Source organism: Falco rusticolus, chromosome 1, assembly GCF_015220075.1.
Source record: "Falco rusticolus isolate bFalRus1 chromosome 1, bFalRus1.pri, whole genome shotgun sequence".
In the NCBI taxonomy this organism is placed as follows: Eukaryota; Metazoa; Chordata; class Aves; order Falconiformes; family Falconidae; genus Falco; species Falco rusticolus.
This window is the reverse complement of record NC_051187.1, coordinates 109,395,125-109,420,362: the sequence shown is the minus strand read 5'-3', so window position 1 is coordinate 109,420,362 and position 25,238 is coordinate 109,395,125. Positions and strand designations below refer to the sequence as shown.

General features: G+C 39.6%; 1 protein-coding gene across 4 annotated transcripts in view; it reads right to left on the bottom strand.

Annotated features, from left to right (window-relative positions):
• PTPN13 (protein tyrosine phosphatase non-receptor type 13) overlaps positions 1-25,238 on the bottom strand; it is a 126,540-nt gene that overhangs the window by 59,561 nt on the left and 41,741 nt on the right. For 3 of the 4 annotated variants that reach the window (XM_037395644.1, XM_037395652.1, XM_037395661.1), the window contains exons 5-8: positions 25,153-25,218; positions 22,557-22,742; positions 19,746-19,839; positions 5,962-6,525 (exon numbers count right to left, since the gene is read on the bottom strand). In XM_037395644.1, coding sequence (XP_037251541.1) covers positions 5,962-6,525; positions 19,746-19,839; positions 22,557-22,742; positions 25,153-25,218 — 910 coding nt within the window. Of the gene's footprint in view, positions 1-5,961; positions 6,526-19,745; positions 19,840-22,556; positions 22,743-24,029; positions 24,078-25,152; positions 25,219-25,238 lie in introns of those variants that run through there. The other variant, XM_037395670.1, reaches the window with a different exon arrangement.

Here is a 25,238-nt window from a genome sequence, read left to right as displayed (position 1 = left end):
CCAGGGGAGCAGGCCCATTTTATCTTACAAGATTTCCACCACTCATGCAGCATGTATGCAACCTAAGTCACCAGCCATCCAGGTGATTCCCTAGAAAGCCTAATGGACATCTGATGCATAGGGTCTAGGCAGGATCTGAGTGACAGGAAGAAATCAAGCCTTGTAAAACTGCAGAAAACACAGATCTCTAAAGCAAGGCTGGAAAGGAAAACAGCAAGATTAAAAACAGCAACTCCAGGGTCTGGTAAGAACTCGGGTGTCTTGTACTTAGACACCCTTTTTTTCTGGGTCTGTATCATACCATCCAGAATAAGGTTTGTAAATGGCCACAGACTGAAAGTGTGGCCAATCAAGTTGTTTCTTTCGATTTATATGTTTTATCCAACTGAGAATGTAATGTGTTGACAAAAATTGATAATCCCAGACTGTGTGAGCTGCTGAAAGCTTTATAAAGCAGACAAAACAGATGCCACTTTGTTGGGCAATTATGGAATTGTAAGAGCTATTTTACTACCTTATGTTAAACTACGTAATTCAGAACACAATAATGGTGGCTGATGCCAGAGTACTTGTACTTTATAGAAATCCCACAAGCATTTATTTCTTTTCCCTTGAAAAGCCAGCTTCCGTAGCCTCAGTAAAATTAAAAACTGGAAGTTTTTCTCTAAAATGGTATTAGTCTACCTACCCTTCAGCTTCATTAATATGATTTCTGAACATTGTTCTGACTGAACCTTATCCTTACCAAACATACCAACTACATGAGAATCTATTTTGCCATCACTGAATTTAAATCATACTGCAGAACAATGATCATAAGCAGTGTAAACTGAGCCTTAATTTGCTTTCACATGCAAACAGATATACATACCATTGTGCATGACTCATTTCCTCTGCTTAGCCTACATGCGAACCCAGTACATACAATTCAAAAGAAAAAGAAAGTATGCACACTTCATTGACCTTAAAGTTTGTAAAGCAACTATTCCTCTTTTGCCCTAAACCCAATCTCCCATTTAACCCATGTCTATAGAAGCTCCCAAATTCAAATATCTTGGGTTTAATTTGCTGGGACAAATTTACTACCAACAGCTGCCCGATTACCTGCAGAAATTTTCCCTTATTCAAAAACGCAGCTTCAAACTAAAAGAGCTTTTTTTCTCTTTTTTTAATCTGGACATTTAGAGTATCCCTAACCATCACTCCCACCCAAACACATGCAGTCATAATATGGAAGTTTTATAAGTGGGGTCCAGATGGATCTTCAGTACAGCTAATGAAAACATTGTTTTGTGAGAAAAAGACACAGAAGACTTAGGAGGCAGAGACCGACCTCCAGAAAACAGGGAACATTACTTCCTCTGCTTGCTGAATGTATGAAGCAGAGCACCATAAGTGGACAAAACAAAACAAAAAAACATCAAAAAAAGAGACTTAATCATCTGGGTTTTCAGTTGCAAAAACCAAAGGTAAAAAGACAGATGGATAAACACAACCTGAGGCTCTGGGATTCACATGGTTCCCAACTGCAAAAACATTTAACAAAGGCTTGAAAATATTCCCAAACCACCACCCCCATTCCCTCACCCCTGGACTCAGTGTTCCAAAGCTTCAGCAAGATCAGCTTTTTTGGTATTCTCCCCTCTTTTTCCTCCCTGTCTGCTATTTAACCCACAGGCAGCTATACTACTACTCTCCTAACTGGTTTTCAGCTCCTCTGTTCCACCAGGACGTAGGGAATCTTTATGCCTTGCTTCCTTGTGCATCTCATTTACAACACCCTCATAAGCAAAGCTGCATATAAAAAAGAGGAATGCACATTTGCTCAAGTAACACATAAACCAATCCACTTTGACTTATACATACACTCAAAACAAGGTGGGGGAAGCTGCCAAAGGAAATAAAAGGGAGAGATTCAAACAAGGCTACCATCTTGCAGCCTTTGCCTTGCTATCATGCCATTTGAAGGTAGACTTGAGATACGAAAACTGAAGAGTATCTACACTTCATAAATCTCAGAAGATATAATCAATTTTGTGGGTGAGAAGGCAAAGTAAGCTGCAAGCAAGGGAGAACAGATGTCTCTTTCATACTCTTGAGTGGCAACGTAGGCTTGCAAAACGTAAAAGGCAGAATATTATTTTCTCTCTAAAATGGGACACTACCGGCTGGTGCCAAGCAACAAACTCCCAAGTTTCAGAAGAACAAAACCAAAATTTGCTCTCCTGATACAGATAAACTTCCCGGGTTTAACACCTAACAACTTCACAACTCTAAACATTTCTGCCTGAGCTCACAAAACCTACATAATCAAAACAAGAATGAACAGTAACAGTGGAAATGCAGAACTTACTCTCCCATCTCTTGGCAAGATTAGCACGTATTTTTGGAGTCTGTTCTTAGTGTTCAGAATTGGCTACACCCAAAGTCAAAATAGCAGTCTCTTTCCCTTCGCCTTGCCCCCACCCGGCTAAGCACCTAATCATGAACAATCATCTTTGTTCATGAAAGAAAGAAACAGCTTCAACCCTGAAACTGTACAGCAGAATAACACACAAAGGAGCAAGCTCATGAGCAAGGCACTTACAAAGACACTGTCTTTGGAAGGCTTGTGAGGCTAAATCCAAGATATTCCAACTGTAGATTATAGTGCAGTTTGGATGGTCTGCAGCTCACTACAAACTACTCTATTACAGCGTAGTTGTAATTAAAACTCTCTCATTCTTTCCACTATAAACTCTACTTTTCATGTTTTTTGTAATTTGGGTTGTAAAAAATCTGTTCTGAGTGAAAGCTTGGCACACAAAAGCCTGTGCATGAAAACATTTTCTTTTTCCAAGACAGTCAGCTCCTTAAGGTTTTATGAATAACAAAAGTTTGCCAGCTTAACCCAAAATAAGTTAAAGAAGAAATAAGCCACATGGCATTTAAGTTCCTTTGTGGTTTGAGAAGGGAAGTTTTATCTGGCAAAGTTTAACCCGCAGAGAGTCCAATGCCATTTCACAATTCAAAAACTGAAAAACACCACATAGCCAAAATCAGAGGCTTACTACAGCTTACACAGACTTAACTGTAACCTAGACCTGGACCCAACCAAATTGAAAATATCCCCAAATCTGCCAGAGAGAAGGTACATTGTGTCCTCTCTACTAAACCCAACGACCAATCCTGTTTCCATGACTCCTTGCCCATTCCTCCACCTCAAGCTGAACAAAACCCTTATTCCTGACTACACAAGCTTTCAACATACCTTATTCTTTCCCCCCATTTTTCCTTTAAATACCTCTCCTTTGAGGTCATGCTGTATCTCATGCAGAGAAAGAGTAGCAGTTGCTGTCATTTTCTGTGGACTTCTTTCCACTCCATTTCTAGTTGTTGCCCACCTATTTGCTATGTGACTACCAGCTCCAGGCAGCAAGATACCCTTGCATCAAGTGCTACCCAAGAAATTGACACCACAATCTTCATCAAGATAGGTGACATTTTACCACAGCTCTCCACACAGTTGCTCATCTCTCTCAGCTAGGCTAGTTTTATGTCAGAAGAGCAATTCCACATACACTTGATAATGTCTGACATTTGGAAATATCTGTCTACTCAAGTGCTTGAAAATTGCATGCAATGGGAATGCACAAAAAACTTGTAACAGACTGTATTTTTCATTCCTTTGACAGATGAAGCTAGCAATAAGCTCTTTTATGAAAGGTCTAGGGGACTTCTCTGTTGTCAACAAGATGGGAGATAAGGAACACTGAACAAGGAAAAAAAAAAAGAGGAAAAAGGAAAAGGGAAAGAAGTCCTAACAGACTAGCAGACTTTAGGTATTAAGGTTTTCATGAATCCGCTCATTAAAGCGGAACAGACAGACTACTTCCATTCAGGCTTCTCAAGCCCTGTGAAACACAATAGCAACTAACTGCTTTGTGGAAAAACATTCCTCATCCATCTTACTAAAATATCCTTTACACTGGCTTTCATCAAAAATTCACAACTAGGTTCTGGCCCAAAACTTTTCTTCAAGCAGTTACCGGAACAAAACAAAAACAAATAAAAAAGAGCATGCCTAAAATAGAACAGCACAGCACACACTCCTAACTTCCAAGAGTGAAACATACCTCCTTCCTCTGTTGAAAGCAGAAGACTCAGAAGACAAGAACATTGCAACCAACCTACCTGTTGAGAAAGTACCTTCATTTTTTTCTAGCAAGTAATGACTGTGAATTCAGAAGGATGGGCAGTGAGTCATTAGCTATTGCCTCAATTCTCTCTATACAGATTTGTCACTCGGCTCCTATGACTATTAGCCCAAGTTCCCAGTCTGACTGCACTTTCACCCATTGCCTTTATGAATTGAACAGTTTCACACATCTGAACTATCTCAGTTGGCATAGCAGGGGCACGTTATTTTTTCTGCTGTCTCCCAGTCTGTTTGAATGAGAATGATAAACTCTTGCTCATCAATGGGTTTGGCCAAGCTTCTGGTTTTGCTGTTGTGCAACACAAACCTACACAAAGCTACACTCCTGAACAACAAGGCTATTGAGCTTTCTCAATGCAGGGAGTGGCCTTCTCTTAAACTTTGTCAGCTGCCTATCTTCAAAGATCTGAATTGACTCATATACTTGAGATAGTCCCCTTCAATTTCAGACTCTTAAACCAAAAACCAACCAACCTTCCCCATACCTCATCGGATATCTCAGTAGATAATGACAGATGGTAAACTTCTATTGAGATAAACAATGGTATCTCCACAGTATTATTTCCATCTGTGTTCACTCCATGTTATAATGTAACCCTCGTCGAAAGATGCTAATTTGATAGCACAAAATCCCTTCAACTGTCTTGTCTGTACAACTTGTCCATAAATCACAGTACCTTTTTAAACTGCCTATGCCATTTCAATAACACTCTTCCTTTCTGGAGCACAAGGCTCACATGCATAGGAGAAAAAGAACTGGCTTCCCATGCCAAGTGCAATATAAGCATCTCCTGAGACAGCCACAAGGGGCATGAACAGGCATTTTGAGAAATTAAACCAGGATAAAGGCTTTATCTCTTCTTAATAAGGAGGTGTTTACACCTCAGTGCAGGAAAAGGAAGCATAAGTTGTTTTATTTTCACACAATTATTTCTGTCACTCAACAGACAGGCAGCCATGAGTTTTCAGCTGTATGGATTTTGAATGCACCTGAACAAATGACTCTGCTAGCTCTGCACATACAGCTCTTCTACCATAAACCTTAGATGACTTAAGTTATGCCTTCTGGCCCATCATAAGCAGGATCTGACTCTGCTTTCAGTTTCTATCCCACTGTCCCAAATTTATAACCCCTGGAAATTAAGTCACACTTTCAAGCAAACGAAATACGCAGTTCCCTTATAGGGTTCTGCATAAAGACCATTTTATAAGTTTCCAGAGAACAAATAAAACAACCTTTTTTCTCCCCATGCATGCTTTCAATTAACTGATGGAACTTGCTGTCAAGTATTCCCACTGAGGTAAAGATCTTTACATGAGTACAAAAAAATATTTCCTATTTAAGGGCTTAAGTCCAGAGTTATACAGTGCAAAATCACAGAGATCTGAGATGAAATTATTCCTTTTCCTCTGGAGTATAAATTATTCTCTAATAGCTGGAGATGATGATTTTCCTTCAAGGAAAATTACTTGACAGTTGGCTGTTACCAGCTGTTTTTTCTTTTTTCTAATTTTAGTTGATGAACTTGATACTAGCTGATTTATAAAGATCAACTATTTTCACTAGGTAAGCAATCTGGTTGAGCACATTTATCTTCATTGGCAACAAGAGGTACTAATGCTTTCACTTTATCTAAAAAAAAGATGATAAAGCAAAGATCTCTGCAGTTTTAAGAGCTGCTACAAGAAAACTCAGATTTATCATAAAAAGAAATCTTTGTTTAATGAGTAGAATACTCAGGAAATGAAAAAGCTTTACTAACCTTCTACATTCATAGCTTCCCTCAGAAGCTGCAACTTCTTCTGTCTCTCTCTTATTCTGTCAAAGGCATTTGATATTGCTGCAGAAGTTGATGTCTCAGGCACATGGCGTGTTTGGTCCAGTTTTTGTGGTCCAAAGACATCCAGTGCTATGCTCCCATCGGAGTATCTTGCTTCCTTGTTTCTGGTGGTAGTAGAAGTCCGTACTGTAAATGTTTCACACTGATGGTTGTACCCATGAGAGCCTCCAGCATGGTCCCTCTCAGTTGCCCTGTCAGTTGGACAAAGCAAATCTGTGGAGGAAGCCCATACTTTCCGCTTGGGAGCGACATCTGTATGGAGGTGACCTTTTTTTTCAAACTCATTGGTTTTACATCTATGAGGACAGAAAACATCTTCCTGTCCCAAGTTGTAATCTGCAGAAATGCCCTGGAAAAACTCTTCCTCGCCCTGTGTTCCTCGAACTGACAGAAATCCCATAGACTTGCTAAGTCCTTTGTTAAGCGTGGTCTGTTGAGAGAAGTGAGCTTTGTGTCCATCAGGTGCATCAACCACCAATGTTTTTCCTGGAATAAAGAGACATTTCATATATGTAACTTTGTGCTACTTAAAGGGCTGCTTCAGTCAACAAAGGCAGAACTCAAACTGCTTCGTATCTGACAGATATTTTCTTTTACTTCTGAAGTGCTGAAGAAAAAATTATGGTCTACTATAGTTCAGCATTAACATTAAATACCCCCTTAAACTATCACATACATGCTGAAAGTTGTTTTCTCATTAGCTTTATCTGTAAAATAGTCTGGACTCTCACCAAAAGTACTGTTTAATGATCAATCTGAAATGAGCCATTCTCAAGTCTCACACCTGAAGACACCACCTAAAATTTTTAATGACAAACCCACGTTTGTTCCACAGACTTACAGATGCGCTGCAGTAGTGTCAGTAGAAGGAGTCAGGAGAAAGACTGTGTAGTTAAGAATTTTAAGGAGTCAGGAGAAAGACTGTGTAGTTAAGAATTTTAAAAATCCTGGATCTTCCTTTAATGACTTTTTTTGGTGATGACAGTCTCTCCAGATAAATACTCTAAAACAAGAGTAACAAAGCTTCTAAGATCAAAGTGATTGTATGAGCCTGTACATTCCATGTTTTGTTAATAAGTGGATCTGCCAATACTGTGTCTTTTCCCTCTCCTTTACCATGAAATTACTTCCAGAATAAAAGAAACTATCAGAGGTGGAATAGCATCAATGAAATATGTGTTTTCTGAAGAATATCTTAACATGGTCACCAAGAAGTTGTGATGACCATGTATGCCTCAGGCATAAATTTTTCTTGAAGTATTAGCCCAATTTTACAAAACTGAGTACTAAACATTGGTAAGTACAATCAAATTTCTTAACATAACAGATGACCTACCAGTTTATCTTTCATGTTCTTAAGACTTCCTGAGATCAGAGTAAAAGAATTGTAAGAGTAACATCCCAGAAAAAAACTAGTATCAAAGACTACCCAACTGCTACTTACTGTCTGTTAGCAAACTAAAATTTTTCAATGCTTCTGCACTATTAAACGTTGCAAAACCCCGAGGTCTAATGTAGATATCAGACATGCAATAATCTACTCATAACTCCAACCGACCAAGTACATTGCAAAAATTATTATAAAGATGACGTTTAACCTTGTCATATTAATGTAATGTGTACGCTGCAGATTGGAAATCTCAACCCCATCATCATACTCTGGACAAGAAAACCCAACTAAAAATATTCCATGCTGGGTTGCCTAAGCAATGCCTGCTCACTCAGGAAGAGTCAGTATGGCATGTGATGCTTTTCTTAGAGGTAGCTCCCTCTCAGCTGTGATATTACCATGTACAACTTTTAAGACACAGCAGCCCTGAAGACATCCTCACAAAAGCAAGCAGTCGTGAGCTCCAAGTAAATTACTGCGTTGTATCTACTACCCTTAAAGATGCCTCTGTAGTGCTGCCTGCTGCTCTTCCAAAGGCAATTGAAATCAACAGCCGCGCTTAGACAGTAGGCTCCTGCTACTAGGTCTTTACCTTGTCTTTCATCCTTTCAAATTGAGTTTCACAGACTGCTTTAAGGATGCTCACAATTATACTCAGAAATGCTTTGAAAAGCTTATGGCTTTATACCTTTCCACTCTTGATATTCTACTTGAAAAGGGACTGTTAGCTTTCAATGTCTATTTCTGCGATATTAAACTTACAACAGGTGTTTTGCCCCTTACTTCTTACCAACACACAAATGCATGATGGCAAAATGTTAAGGTTTGGACTTTCTAAGAAGTGTCTTGTACAGTTCCCACATGTTCCAGCCAAGTGAATAAAAAAACCCCAACCTTTGCCAATAAGAATGAAAATCTTCTGAAAAGATGTGATGCATTACTTCATATTTTACAAATATAGCTTTAATCCTAAACTCAAGTAAACATAATTATATTTGTGGTAAGGTAAATCTTACATTACTATCTTATTCTCAGACTACACATCCCTCAAAGCTGTTGAATTACATATAATAATCACACAGACTTTTAAAAATAGCCATTCACTGTGAAGTTCCCACTATCTAAAGCAGTGGAATGATATCCATTCTGCAAACGCGTACTTCACATTCATGTACATGCACTTCACAGATAGACATTCCTAAACACGGTTTTAACGCAAGTCATTTCTGAGAGAAACAAAACCCAAAATACTGCAGTATTTAAGATGGTTACCAAAAAGCAAATCAAAAGGAGCTCTGAGAATCCTTCCCAATAATGAGTTCCAAGATAATTTTAGGCAGAAAAAACTGAAACAGCCTCCTCTACACACTGTTTTCACGCATTTTTTTAAATGCAAAAACAACCTACCTCTTCAACACTGGAAGTATTTACATGCACAAGACCTTACTAAACAAAACAATGGTGAACAAATCAGAAAACCAAGGAGAGGCAGCCACAACTCCAACATAGTACCAAGACTGTAAATTCAGGATTACTTGGTACATCATTGCTCATGACTCAGAAGAACATTCCTGGTTCAAAAGATCATTTATGTCTCTGCATGTTGAAACATTACCTTGTTTCAGGATCACATCCAGTTAAAAAAGCCACAACATACTTGAAGCACCAGTGGGTATCCTCGCCATAGCACTCCCAGAGACATAAACATATCTGTGCTACGCTGGTGAGAACTGCAGTGAAAAGGTCTGGGTGCCAGTGAAAAAAAGTGCTACACGGGAAGGAGCATCCTCTTCACCAAAACTAGTTTCCATGGAATTGTAGCATCCAGACTAGACATAACAGAAGCTGCTTCTAATTCAAGCAAAGGCTCAGAAGACACAAGCTCCCTGCCTTGGCATGCAAGAGATGCTTTCTATTCCTCAAGTCATCCACCCAGCTGGGGCTTCCTCATGAGGAAAAGTGAATGCCATGAACACTACTTCATCAGCAGTGGCTGGGAAAGTACGCATCGTTACAGCTTTGCCACTCATTCAGCTGATTGCATGATGAGACAGGAGATGAGCTGTCCCATCAGGAAGCAGTACAGGAGACATTCCACTTCTACACTGATCTTCCTCTTTGCTGCCTGGAGATGTCTACAGGTCTAACTCATATCCACATTAGTTTATGCAGCCAACGTGAGTTTTTAACATAGTACCAAAAGGAATCTACAGCTGGCCTTAGTATTCTTCTTGAGACTGTAAAGGAAAGATGAAGATGTCTAAGAGAATTTTATTACTCTTCTCATTCCTACTTGTGCTTTTCACCAGTCTTGGCACTTCTCACCTTTGCAAAACCCCTCCTGCCCTACATAACATCATTTCAACAAGCTCTCCCCAAACTGGCTCACAATGTCAACACGAGCTGTTTAACAATCATCCTCAGAGAACGATAAAGAGACTACGGGGCAAGGGATGCACAGCCTGCTCAAGTTAGGCATCCTGAGAATGTAAACTAGAACAAAGCAGCAACACAGAGCTTTTAGACCCATACTTTATACCCATGGAGAAAGCTTGCTGCTCTTGGCATTGGAGAGCAGAAGTCAATAATCAAGGAAAAGACTTCTCAGTACAGAAGAAACTCAATTGCAGGTACCAGTGAAAAAATTGTATTAGGCAACCAGTAATCGGCCCATGCCAATTCTTCTATTTTTAACAACCTAAATATGTCCTCATCCCTCCTCTTTTTTTTTTTTTTTTAAGTACCATTATAGACTCTGTAAGTCACAAAATCAACCATTAAGATATTTTCACTTTTTTTCCCCCAGACTTCCCCAACACACAACCTCAGCATTACCTAGATCAAGGATCTCAAAGGACTGCATTAAGTCTCTTTCAGCACAAGGCTCATATGTCTGCCTTTCAACTAACAGTACACCTCCAGAACAGAGCGGACTAGAATCATATTTGCTTCTTTAATACATGTATTTTCAGTTGAATGGCATACACAAGTCTAAATTCATTAAGCCAATACATAGTTTGTCCATCAACTTTTTCCCCCCAGCTTTTATGATGAAATGTGTGGAAAACTGAAGGGAAGAACTACCAGTAAAACTATGTATGAAGAATAAAGATCCAACTAACAATTGCTGAACAGAGAGCTTTGTCTGGGACTCGGGGGAAAAAGGAGAATTTACCACCTTTGGAAGAAGGGGTGGGCAACTCTGGAGGACTACAAGGTTGTTGTGTGGTTATACTAGGAGAAAATTAGAGAAGCAAAAGCTAGTCTCCATCATTTATCAAGGGGAGGTCCCAGAAGACTGGAGGTTAGCCAATGTGATGCCCAGCTACAGAAAGAGCCAGAAGGAGAATCCAAGAAACTAGGCCTTGTCAGCCTGACCTCGGTGCCAGGGAAGGTTATGGAGCAGATTGTCTTGAATGCCATCATGCAGCACATGCAAGATAACCTGGGGATCAGGCCCAGCCAGCAGGGGTTTATAAAAGGCAGGTCCTGCTTGATGAACCTGATCTCCTTGTACAACAAAGTGACCTACCTAGCAAATGAGGGAAAGGCTGTGGGTGCTGTCTACCTGGACCTTAGTAAAGCCTTTGTCACTGTCTCCCACAGCATCTCCTGGGGAAACCAGCTGCTCGCGGCCTGTACGTGTGCGCTCCGGGCTGGGTAAAAGGCTGGCTGGCTGGCCGAGCCCAAAGGGGGGTGGGGAATGGAGCCACATCCAGCTGGCGGCCGGGCACACGTGGTGTTCCCCAGGGCTCAGCGCTGGGGCCGGTCCTGGTTCGTGTCTCTGTCTGTGATCTGGGCGAGGGGATCGAGTGCACCCTCAGCGAGTCTGCAACCAACACCAAGTTGGGCAGGAACACTGATCTGTTTGAGGTCTTATGAGGAGCAGCTGAGGGAACTGGGGTTCGTTAGTCTGGAGAGAAGGAGACTCAGGGGGAACCTTATCACTCTCTACAGCTATCTGACAGGAGGCTGTAGGCAGGTGGGGGTTGCTCCCTTCTCCCAGATAATAAGCAATAGAATGAGGGGAAACAGCCTCAAGTTGCACCAGGGGAAGTTTAGATTAGGTATTAGAGAAAATTTCTTCAGTGAAAGGGTGGTCAAGCATTGGAACAGGCTGCCCAGGGACGTGATGGAATCACGGTCCCTAGAGGTGTTTAACAAACGCGTAAAGGTAGTGCTTGGGGACATGGTTTAGTGCTGGACTTGGCAGTCCTGGGTTAAGGGTTGAACTTGATGATCTCTAACATCTTTTCTAGCTTATACGATTCTATGATCAAAAGGAAACTGCATAATGGAACTTTTATTTCTTTAAATTTTAACGGAGAGCCATGTTATGACCTTCCTTTAAAAAAAAAAAAGAAAAAACACCCTTTTATTTGTAATGGAAACTCTGGAGACCTTTCTAAAGTACTCTGGCTCCACTAAAAACAAAGTATCTCACCTGAGATCACAACAGAGCTACTCTGTGCTCAGTTACCCACCAGTATAGTAAGACAGAGAAGTACTTCTCAGTGATGGTGACAGGACAAGCCATTAGTAATTAAGATACTACAGCATATATGTAACTTCAAAAGGCACATTTTTCCCTTCCCCAATTACTTCTCTGTAGAACTAAATTCTTCTTAATGCTCATCTGAAAAGCATCTGGGTTCTTAATTTTCATTTATCACCCTTGGGTGTTTATCCTCTACTTGATGTTACTTTAATGCAATTATTTATAATTACTCTAAATAATTTGAATGTAATTATAGTAATTGCATGATTCCAAAGTATAGTGAGGGAATATATACAATAAAAATAGCAATTAATCACCAAGAGTTCACATGAAAATTCCCTTGTGGTGCTAAAATGAAAATCAAGTTTTCCACACACATTCAACTGGCAGATGTTATGTTTGCTAAATGACCACAGATCTGCTTCCTTCTTCGTTTGGTGTCTTCAGCTGTGAATGCAACTACACTCTCTTTGACAACAGTGTCACTTACAAACCACCTTTTACTCACACTGATAGTAAATTAATTGATTTCCCTCTGAGCAAAGGAGTTGTTACCTGGTCCTTACTAAATTCAGTCAGTTTGCAATAACTTGTGTATCAGCTTGACCATGCAAGCAAATTAATCAAATATTACGTGAGTGCAAACACTGTCAGTGCCATGATATACTGTGTATGTTTTTACTGAATAATCTCAGCTCAAGTTTCTTTAAAGTTCTTCTGACTGCCCCCTTTTGTTTGCAGAAAACAATACCTTTTTCAGCTCCATTTCAGCAAAGCTTATGGATATATCCATACACACACACAGCACAGGGGTGGCAGGGCAAGGAAGAGACACAGAGATTGCCTGCATGTGCACAAAAGCCCACACCATCATTGCCAGACTGAAAGATCTGAAGAGGAAATTACTATACAGGAGTTTAAAAAAACATCTCCCACATCATCTTTGTGCAAAAAGCAGAATGACAGAAAAATCCTTATCCCAACACAATGTGGTTAAGTTTCTCAAATACTAGTGGGTAGCTAACAGAGGAGTTAGGTTTGCAATTCCTTTGGGGCAGGCCAAGACCCAAACAGAAAACAACAGAGCCAGATGTGGACTGTGTTGGCTACTTGGAATGACACCTCCTCCTTTCTTTTACTTTTTTCAATTGTTGAGACAATCCAAGTTTCAGATGGAAGTACTCTTAAAACAATGTATTCTTTGTGAAAGAAGAAATGAGCTGGACACAAAGACTGTTAAAAGCACTGTAAAGTAACGGCCAAACTATAAATCCTGTAAAACAATTTGCATTCTGCTTTGGACCGAGATGGCCCCTCTATCAAAACCCAAATAGCTCTAGAAACCAAACATCTTGTTCAGAACAGTGGTAGTGAACCTTGACAAGTAGCACTTTGTAAATGCAACATTTTACCTCTTCTCTTCCTCAGCAACTCTGCAGGAAAGACAACTGCATCCTTGCTCTTTCCCACTCAGGTTTATGGGCCATTTTTTTTTTTTTTGGTACCAAGAAGGCAAAAGGGTCGCCCAGCTATTCCCTTCCTGGATTTCTGCATACCCCAGGAGCAGCTCAGTGATACAGCTGCTTTTCTGCACAGAGACAGCATTTGATATGTCTGGTTTGGTTTCCTCACTGATCTTTGTGTCCACTCCTGTGTCTTCAGAGTTCTGAGTCTGTCCTTAGCACCGCTGTAACAGCACTTCCAGTACTGCCAGGATGGAAGCTCAGTAAAGCAGCAGCAACTACACTTAAATTTAAAAGATCTCCACCAACACCAATCACTCAGTACTGCTAGATGCAAACAGAAACCCTTATTGGAAGAAAACAGGCATGGTTTCTAAAGGGCAAAAGAATAACTTCTTACTCTTCAAAACAAATAGTCTTTATCGGGCTTCCATTTAGTTTTCTTGAACACTGAAAGTTATTCTCCACCTACTCAGTTCTTTTTTTCTAGTACCGAGGAGATGGAGGTGAAAAAAGAAAGATTATATTTCTAGATGAGAGATTTTCAAGTCAATGGAATTAAGTTTGTGCTGTATTTTTTGGTAAGTTAAATCTGTGTACTTGGATTTAGCAAGAAAATGAGTAGGCTGTTTCAGTTCACATGGGAAGCATCATTATAAACCATTTCTTTATAGACTAATACGCTGATTTTTCTTGTTAAAATTAAAAGCAACTTCACTTAGCCTTAGCATCTTTTATTCCATTTACATGTACCATTTTTGCTACACCTGACAAAGTGTTTAGTCTAACTAAACAGGGAATTTATCAACACCTAAAATTTTTTTCAGTATTTCCAATTATTTCCTGTTACATACAGTTATGGTGAACTTTAATGATCCTGTAAAATCCTTTCAAGCCTTTATCCATTTGGCGCATTTTCTTTTGATAGAAAGGTCAGAATTTTACCGGATACAACTGTAGTATTGTAACATAAAATAACTCATGACAGTCTACCACACTGCACAAGCCAAGTTAAAATGAGAGGCCCTTTATGGCAAGAAAGCAAAGCCAAGACACCTGTTTGCAACATCTCTTTAAACACGAAATACCTCTGCAAAGGTCTGTCCTTGGTGTTCACAGGTCATCAACATCAGGTGGAACTTTGTAAACACACACACAAGGTGCCTGTTTTCAATTACTAGAGAGCTGGGAAGCAGGCTGCCAGGCACATGCAAGTTACAAAGATTTCGACTAAGCTTTAAATAGACTATGCATCCTTTTGAAGGATGAATGCCATAGTTTGTGGCAAAGAGTAACATGGTGAATTACCGCTTTATGTTTGGAAGAGTTTGACAGTCACTCTTCTATCATAACAAAAGAACTTTATCAAGCAACTTCCACAGTTCTTGAAGTAAAGACTCTTCAGGTTTAAAGTGTTTTGAGTAAGAAACAACACTCACTGGTTCAGATGACTCACACCAGGCTTTACCACTTCTATTTCTGCTGGCTAAGTCAGTTCCTAAATACTGTGTTCAAGTATGACTTGACTGAAAGCAAACATTCTGTAATACTAATTTAGAATAAATTATTTCTGCAGGCAGTCCTGCCATAAAGCTCATTCACCAAGACTGCCACAGAGTGAGTCGTGAAAGACAAAAAATAAATTTAACTGGGGAGAATATTAACATGAAGCTATTTATTAATTTAATTATTATCTTCAAGACAGACTGAAATGAATAGCTGAAAATATCCAACCTTGGTACATAAGGAGAGGAAAATATCTGATTTAACAGGTGAATTGGAAAAATATTTCAAAACATTTGTCCTAAGCCAACAATAAAGCCCCAGCAATTATAATTTTGGATGACCATGGTATGGAAAACTGTTCTTACTTTAATGACTTCCAAAGACAATGCAAAAATCCTCGCATTTTTCGAAGACTGGAAATACCTAAAGTATTGTTCAGCTACTGTCCAACTAGGAGCACATCTCTCTTGCTGAACCATCTCTATACTGATAAACTTATCATGATTTATCAACTATCTTAAGTTAAATGCTCGTAGTAACATTCCGATACTCTTCACGGGTCATAATAAATGCCTTAGCTCTATGCGGCTTTTCTCTCCATAAGATGGGTATTTTATTAATTGAAAATTCTCTTTCAGATTTTCACAATGACTCCACACAACTTCACCTCAGTGAGTATCAGACAGTCTTCTGTCCTCTCCAGGAAAGATTTCTGCTCACCATATTTATTGCCTTAAATATAGTGGTAAAACAACTGGTAAAATTAGACACATCCTTATGTGTGCCCATGCCCCCACCCAGCATTGTCCCAGTGCTAAACTGGGCCCAAATTATCTTGTCAGAGGAAGTTAAACCCAAACATTTAGATAGAAGATGACTGACATAACTTCTACTGTTTTAGAAAGCCAGTTCATGCAGTATCATAATCCTGCCTGGTAGCTTCCTACCTTTCTCAGTGTTTGCTGTTTTGCAATTGGAATGAGAGTTGTGTATTTCAACTACACAAAGGCACAGAATAGTACAGTGTCAGAAGAAAAAAGGACTCTATGCTTTTCTGAGCTGGTGGGGGTTTTTTTGTTTCTTTTGCCATTACTATTTTTCTTAAACTCTCTTCTGGCCTTCTACTTATGGCTCCTCAATCTATGATATTATCATTGGTATAATTAGTATTACATTCCACAGCTCACTTTTCCGGAAATGTAAAAGCTGTGCCCACAGGACAGCTGATCTGCACTGTTAGTGACAGAACCTGCACCAGCAAACCAGCATCCATTACAGAAAAAGAAATAACCAAACATTAAATTGCCTTGAATCAAATGTGGGCTGTCTCTCATTAGGATCAGACACCCATTTCACTGGGTCCTCACTAACTTTCAAACACTTTCTGAGTGGAACCAGCAACAGCTAGAGCCCAGTTTGGTTATATGTATGTGTGTGGGGCTGTTTTGTGCTGTGTTTTATTTTACTGATACTCTGTATTCCCGAGGTCTCAGTGTAGTACTGAGATCAAGGATCGCATCTAAGATCAAAATATAGGTAAGTAAGATAGTGTTAAGGCATACTGGGGAAATTGCAATGATAAGTAGAATTGGGAAAAGTTTTGGGGAAGCTAAGAGGGTTGTACATGGTTCAGGGAAAAGGAGAAAAATTACAGAGTTCCACAGGTAATGAGCATGATACAGAGAAACTGAAAAAGGTTGAGCAGAAGCAGGACAGGCAGAAAATAAAAATTAAAGGAAAGACTGACTTCAATTTATCTTGTTTTCTGAAAATAAAGACTCAAATAACAGAAAATCTGACAAATATTTTCTACTTCTAGGTATAGGGCAAGAAAGAAGTATAAAACCAAAATACCATAACTCCACATTAACTGAAAAAATACTATTGTTCATTGACAGTTCAACTTGACAAAAATAGAAAAAAATCAAGTATTCAAGAGCATCTCATTAATAACACCTACCTTTGGGACCAAGCTTGGAGCGATGCAGACAAGTTTGCACTGGAACAGTGATGCTCAAACATTTATTCCCTGTGGTGCCATGCATTATCTACAACACCCTATGCACGCATGCACTTCCAATCAACTCAAGAGGAACAGGAGCTAGAGGATGAGGACTATTCAGCCAACTGTACTCTATGGGTTATCGAGTTCAGTTCAATCACAAATATTAATTAAGTATGATTATATTTAATTAGATCTCTACAGACTGTGATGTTCCCTAAAAAGATAAATCTTTCAAGAAGTCATTTTGACTGAGGTTGCTTAAAACCCTGTGTTGAATTTACCAGTTGATAGCAGCTGAGCCAAGTGTGTTCTTCAGCCTTATAGAGTCCTTATACCTCTGGTTGCTCTTCCCCAGCCAAATTACTTTCACTGCAGTGAAACCGAGGCAGAACCAGAAGGCAAGTGAGCACACAGTGGGCAAGACAGGCATTCAGCTTCACAGCGCTTCAGAGGTTCAGACACTGTATCCTAACAACTTCTCAGTAAAATAAAAAGCAATACCTCTCAGCCATCTCAGAAGCAAAGTCAGACATACTAAGCGATTCAAAAAAACCCCAAAGGATAAGAGGAAAGAATATTCTGGTTATGACACTTTTTTAAGTCGGAGAATACAGTAGAAAACCAATTAGATCATCTAGTCCTTATCCTTTAAGTTAAAGATCTAATCCTGAGAGAAAGTTTCAGACATCACAGAGGTGTTATTCAACCCTAGTACTGAGCCAGAAAGCCATGGAGATACTGGCTAAAGCTACAACATCTATCTCCAAAATTTTGTAGAACGTAAAACAAAAGCTTTTTTGTTAAGATGTACTTAAAAGACTTCGGGGACAAACATTACTTTTGGGGGAGGAAAAAAGTCATCTGCTAAAAAACTTGAAGTTGTGGGTAGGAAAACCAATGAACAAAACCCCCAACCCTGAAACCAAAAAAAAAAAAAAATTTTAGAAAAAAAAGAAGATAAGGATTTTTTAAGAAAATGAAAAGTTAACCAGCAAGACTGTTCAGTTGTATTACTGAAAACAAAACTAGAAACAACAAAGAAAACAATCAGGGTTGCTAAGCCAGTGAGAACAGAGTTTAAAGACAACCCTGCTATGTCTCCAAAACTTAAATATTCTGACCATTATCAAAACATGCAGTTCTTGTTGATCATGGATTAAAAAACAGAATAGATGATGCAAATGATAAAGCTTGAGTAGTAGCTGAATGGTAGTGTGATCAAATAAAGGTCTTAAAAAAAAAAAACAACACTGGAAATTAGAATGATTAGGGTTAAACAAACTAGCAATTTAAAAATCAGAACAATAAGGTTCTCTTATAACCCTTATGAAATCAGTGGGAACCAGAGAAAGAATTCATTTTAAGAGCGAGCTTAGGTAGTTCAGAAAAATAAAGGAATTACATCGTTTACAAATCCAGTCAACTAGATTGATCCAGTCTCAAACCCTGTATTACTACAGAAATATTCTGGAACAGCAACAGCCAATAAGAAAACAAAGCCCCTGAGAAAGCAGTCAGAACAGTACATTTGTGCCAAAAAATGAAGAGACACCTTGTACCAGAAACTGTTCCTAAACACATAGTGCTGTACTAGAAGGGCTGACAACCACTGACATATGTTTTTTATATCAACGAGTAGCCTAATCTAGGACTCATCTCAAAAGAATGAATAAAGGAAGCCCTCCAATACCTTGCCAGACTTGAGTCTAATTTTTGCAGTTCGTATTGCCACTGATGACTCCATGGATTTTGGTTCCTGCAATTCACCATATATGCTGTTAATCAACACAAAATTAAAGAATAAAGAGGCAACAGAAGCATAACTTTGTTCCAAGTTTACAGATAGGCAGAGAGGTAATGTGAGGCAGATGAAAACCTTGTGTTGCTAACACTTATGGTGTTGATTATTTGTGGGTGACGTTGCATTCTGGAATTGAGATATTCCATTTACAAATGAGCATTTTAAGTCAAGAATATTCTCACCCGACTATTGTATCTCGCTGCCTGCACTGCAACAAATTAGAGTGGTCCAAGTTGATGCCTTATAAAATATTCCTATCCAGCTCCTCAATTCTTACAAAAAATACGAGACTAGTCTTTTAGAAGAATACATCCTCGTCTGAGAAGCCTAGCGCAAAGCTGATGCTGCCAAAACAAGTACCTCTAATGAAGTCATGGCCAGCATCAGCTGCCAACCTACATCACACTTTAGCCCACAGTGGCAACAGCAACACTGCCTCTAAAACAGTCTGTCTCCTCCCTACCCTCCCAGTTTCCTCTTTCCTTACTTCCCTGAAGTAACAGTACAACCCTACCTGGCCTCCATGTCCACCTCCCACTGTCAAAGCACAGCAGAACTGTGATGGAACACATAACACCACTCTTCAGGGTGGGTGGGTGTGGAAAGGGGCAGCAGAAAAAAAGCTTTGTGTGCAGAGAAAAGAGCCCAGGGCTGTCTGATAAGCAGGAAAAGAGGCTGTGTGCAACTAGAGCTATGAAGAGAAAGCAGGGTCCACAGAAAAGACAGAACTAAGAAAAGCTGCTTCCTGTTCTTCTAGCTGACCTACCTTCAGTTGGAGATTCCCATACTCCAGAAACAAAACTTCTGGCCAAGAAACTTTAAAACCTGTTCCTACCATCAGGACTGAACTGGAAAGACACATTTTCTTGAAACAATTATTCTAATGTCACCATCACCAACACTTAGCTAGACACTGAGCCATCAGAGTTCTGTGAAAGTCAGCAAGTCCTCCTCTATTCAATTTCTTTGGCAGCAAAATCTCCACAAACTTGGTCTTCTATAGGGCTGTATTTACTGCCATGACCCTGCAATGAAGCACTTACCTGTGGGAAGCCCTTTTCCCCTAAGCCTCTCCCGGATAGCCTGGCTCCTGTCTGGCTGCAATTTTCTATCTCCATTGCAAGAAAGTTGATCCACCTGTAAAACAGGCAGTAGCGCAGTTAAATATTGAAAGAGCTCACATCAGTATGAAACAAGTATCCATTCTGTAACTGTACAGCATCAGTCAATGCCAACAGTTAAGTTCAAGTTCAGAGTTGAAGTTCAAACTTTTTTCAACAAAACCAAGTTAATCAGTGAGAATATACCCTAGAATTATCCTTATTTGAATAATCCGTGCGTTATTTTTACTATGCATTTGGACTACTTTTTTCCACCAAGTTTACAAGCATGTAACAAATACATTTCACTCCCACAGCAAACTGAAGACAGCAGCTCTCGAAAACCCATGTTCCATGGTTGCAGCATGACTGGCCTGCAATTGATCTGATGAGTCTTCTACGTAACAGGAAGAACTGTCTTGTACTTGGTAGTTTCTGGCTGATACCTCACACAACTTATTACACATGTAAATTCTCACACATTTGTGAGAAGTCTCTTCTTTAGCCCTTCAGGCACATTCCTTTTGCGTGTCAGGCTTAATTACTCCCATTAACTTTTTTTTTTTTTAAAATCACCACTTCCCTTAAAAAAATATTTCACATGTAAAATCATCCAAAGAGCTTATTTGCTCTAACCAAGAATCTTTAGTGATCTTTTGATATGGTAGGGATTGACATAACTTGGACAGTGGCTTAGCTGGGAGCTGAAAGGAGAAATCAAGCAGCTTTCTATCCACTGCAGTTACAATGCAGCTCAATCAACATTAAACAGAATCAGTCGTGCTGTATTTCCCTTTAGAAAGCATATTAACATGGAAAATTAAAACATTCAAACAGAACCTCTCAGCTGTGCTTCATGGACCACCAAATGTCCAGTTATAGAGCTAAGACCTCTCTAGCTTTTCATAAGGCCAATTAAGATTGGAGGCATGTTGATATTAGAATAGCAAGTTGTACTCTGGTTTTGGAAAAACGATTTTATATGCTTTCCTTATTAACTTAAAAATTTCAGCACAAACACAAAGCATTAAACATTAAAACCAGCAGGGATAGCTAGCTAAGGCGCATGAGAACAGCAGTACAGCTGTGTTGCTGTCCTGTCAACACTGTTTTATTCAGCTATTTTGTTCTTGTCGTCTTGCAAAGTCAATGCAGTGACATGTTATGAACGAGGTTAACAAGGTTACTGGCAGAGGAAATCTAGAAGACCAGCAAATCTTCAGCACTGGATAACTGCCATTAGTCCTGCTCCTTCATTATCAACATGGTATAGGAGACAGGAGCACATTTGCTGGATTCAGCTCTCCACTGGATTTCAGTATGTGCATTTGGGACCACTGCTGCGGTCTTTGGCATGGTGGTCTAGGTTAGTCTATCACACTAGCCTCAGACTACCTCTGACACCCTGCTGACAAGAACAAGATGAGGAAAAGCAGAAAACTTGTTAAGCAGAAAGGGCCATTAAGAACTTGGAGACTAATGACTCACTCTCCACAGTGGCCATTTCTATAGCTCGTGGCCCTATTTACGGTTTGGATCTTTATTTCAATAGCTTCACTGACTAAGGCCTTGTAGGCCTTCATTTTGTTAAATCACAGAGGAACTCCACTTGGCAACTACACAAGACTTCAGATGTTACAGTGAGGAGCACCAGACTGAGACATAACCTCACAGACTAGAGGATGCTTTGTGGAACTCAGGATCAGCGCTACTTCTGGAGGCCTGTCATAATCAGCTGCTGCCAAATATTAGACAAATGCAGGGTCTTCCCACCTTGTGCAAGTGTTACCAAAACAGTTTTATAAAGAAACTATCTAACCATTAGTTCGTAACAGATTTTTTTTTAAAGAGGAAGCATTATCAAGTCAAACATTTTTCTTGCAATTACAGCGTTGTCTCTCTAGACACCAATTTCTACATTGACATAACCTCTATGAGACAAAAAAGGGAGTTTCAATGATATAAAACCAGAAAAAATTCAGGAACATAATGGGATATCATTCCAGCAACAATAAACTGCTCAGTATTTATTATAAACAGAACACAAGGAAAGCAAGTATCGGCCAAAGAACAATCTAATACTACTGACAATTTATGGTCTTCCTTTCTACTCAGAAATTCTACTCTACTTGAAATTACTTAACTACTCTATGGTCATGTTGGAATGGTTTACATGAAGGGAGAGGTTGCCTGTCAGGAATAGTAACTTTGTGAGATGAGTTCATGTTTCTTTCACTTCTGAACACAGCTGAATTCATTTGTCATCATTAGACAATACCATCCTCCATAACTATCATATCCAAGAGCTGAGCCAAGTGCAGAACTGGCACACCGCCTAAAAAGTCCCTCTTCCTGCTAATAAGCAACCCTCCAACAACAAGCCTAACTTTAAAGCCAAAAATCCACAGCAATCATTTTTGAAGCATTTCAAGTAGCAACATGTCAAAAGTTCGCCACAGAGTTCAATCTTTTTTGTTCACCCGTTTCTCCCTGCTTTTCTTTCAATGAACACAAACAGCTCACAGTTATCTTCCATAGAAACAGTAGTCATGAATGCATATTCCAAGAGGAATTGCCAAGTGCACAAAGTGTTACAAGGGGAGAGATGCAATTCTCTCCTTTGAACTCTCACTCTTATCAAAATTGCAACACAGTAAGACAAGAGGAAGAATGACTGCAGAGTGACTCTGAATTAGCACCTCTGCTCTCTGCCTGCTCATCTCTATTAGTCCTCAAATGCCAACAAAAACTTACCTGAGACAGGCTTCCCAGAACCAGTCTGACCAACTGTTTCACATAAGAAAAAGAAGGGGCACAGTTACTGTTCCTTATGTGGGCACTGCAAGCATCCAGAACAGTCCGTACAGATACACGGGCATAAATGACATCCTCACACATGCCAAGGAGTATGCTGTTGAGATGATCTCCAAGTTTGATAGGCTAGCGAGAAACAAAAACAGGAGTTGAAATAATGACTTGTGGTACACACAGAAGCCAGACATTCAACACAGTAAAATAATTATTCACAAGACACTGCCTGTATTATTATGTGCCAATTTTAAAGTCACCATCTAGGTGGTAGAAAAACAGCAGTTGTAGATCAGGAGACTCTAGAACAACCTGGTCCAAATAAGCTGCCTGATCTGTAAGGTCAGAACACCAACACTTTCTCAAGGGATTAACAACTAGTGGAAAGGTTCAGAAGGAAATTTTCTTTGTTGTTTTTGAACATTCTGCCAGTCACAAGCATAAAATTCAGTCCTCATTACCATCATTCTGTAATCCTTTGTGCTCACTTTCTATGGTTGCTCACCTCACCAATATTTTGCAGCAGCTGTGTTAGCATTTCCAAAGTCCAGCGACAACACCAAACAGTATCAACGAAGAAGCAAGGAATAAAACAGCAAAGCCACTGCTTAAAGAAGCAGAGCTTTGTAGTTGCAGGACAACACCCATACAGTTAAAAACAGTATAGATTTAATTCTTCTCTACCCATTCAATTAATTCTACACTGCACGTGAAATATCACTCCTCAGGGTATGCAATAGTCAGTGATAACACTTGTTCTCAGATGCCGCAGGCATCTGGGACTTGAGCTCTCTGATCTGCAACTCTCTCAAAGTGGGTGGCTACCCACAAGCTACAAGCATTGTTCTGCTTTCTGCATCATAGAGCACTTCAAACCATTACAGTCTTATAATCTTCTCTGTATTAGTACTCTTAAAGTGTACCATAAAACAAAAATATTTTGGACAACTGATTTCATTAATATAGGCTTTTCCCATCTACCTGTTTAGCATCCTAACTGATCGTAAAAATCACTTCTGTATTCAACCACACTCCCAACAGAGAAGCAGCTCATTAACCAACATAGGCAGGCAAATATGGAAAAAAAAAGTAAAGAAAGGGAAAATCTACACATACAAGTTAACAAAAGTAATGCCACACACAGACTGTCCTTCTGCCTCCACTAACTCCACAGGACAGAGGCACCACATGAGAACATCCTCAAGATAAACTATAGGCTTCTGCTCCCCCTTTCTTTCCAGGTACTGTCTTCCCACCACACTGTATTTCAAAAAATATTGTTGTATCAAAAGGTAGAGCACTCCTTCCCACCGCATTACTATGAACTGTTGCTACAGTATAATACCAAAGGAGGAAACAAAAAAAAAAAGGGGACTAAAATTCATGCCTACTTTCCACTCAACACCTACATCTACCTACCTTAAGTCACTCTCCCACTACTTCTGAATACTGTTCCTTTCACCCCCTACAAGACAGGAGAGCAAAGAAAAGGGATAGATATCTAAGAAAATACTGGGGCGTTGGGAACAGGCACAGTAGGTATTACAAGTAAGTATCTCTAAAACAGTCATAGCTTCAACTTTTCCAACTTTTCCATTCAGGCAGCTACTTCTAAATCAGCACAAATGAAAACACAACTAGCACTCTGTTAAAGAAAATATTAGGAACTGAACACTTAAATCGCCAAAGAGCCTTTCAGAATTTCCTTCCTTACCCTTACACATAACACCAACTAGTAGGACTGAACCGAAACATGAAACAGAAGTGGCTTAGTTCCTTGAGCTGCACAATGCTCTGCCAAATCCTGCAACTACCAGTACATCATTAAATGCTTTTATGAATGCATTTCATCTTATTTTCACTCTTTCAGGTATGGACTTCTTCCAAAAGTTTAACTGGGGGTGGGGAAGGAGCACCCAGAAAGATTATGAATCAGAACATCTTCAGTCACTTCTGGAAAGACAGTCTAGTAGTTCTGCTGGGTGTGTGAACCTCATTGAGCAATAACACTCGGCTCTTTGCAGTCTGCAACTGTGTCTGCACTGACTGACAAGTCAATAGCTAGAGTCTACTCCCTGTTCCAAACAATTCATACCCGTTCTCGGCCATTGTGTAACTGAAGTATCTGTATGTGCCAAATCCAGGCTCACAGAAGTTATGGCAGCATCGAGAACAAGTTGCTTTATTATGAGTAAAGCAACAATGTTATTTAAATATTTGGTTTTATATAAGCCTAAACCAAAACAAATAATTTTCTCCTCTGTCAACAGCTTAAACTGTTGTCTTTCAGCCTGTGACACTACAGGATAGACTAGATCTGACGTATCTTTACGGAAACTAACAGAAATGTAGTGTCAGCACCTTCTTTCTGCAAGGCAACACCACCTTCACACACTCCACAGGAAAAAGCTCCAAGTACAGGAAAGAAATCTTACACTTCAGTGTCTCATTACAACACCCTGCCATGTTAACTCAAATGCAAATTCAGTCAAACTCTCAAGTCTGAAGTTGCAACGTTAAGCAAAACCAAATGTAAACTTACCTGACTTTGAGGAACTTCATGGTCTGCTCCCCAGAAGAGTGCCATACCAAGAGAAAAAATATGGACCTGTTATAAGACACACAACA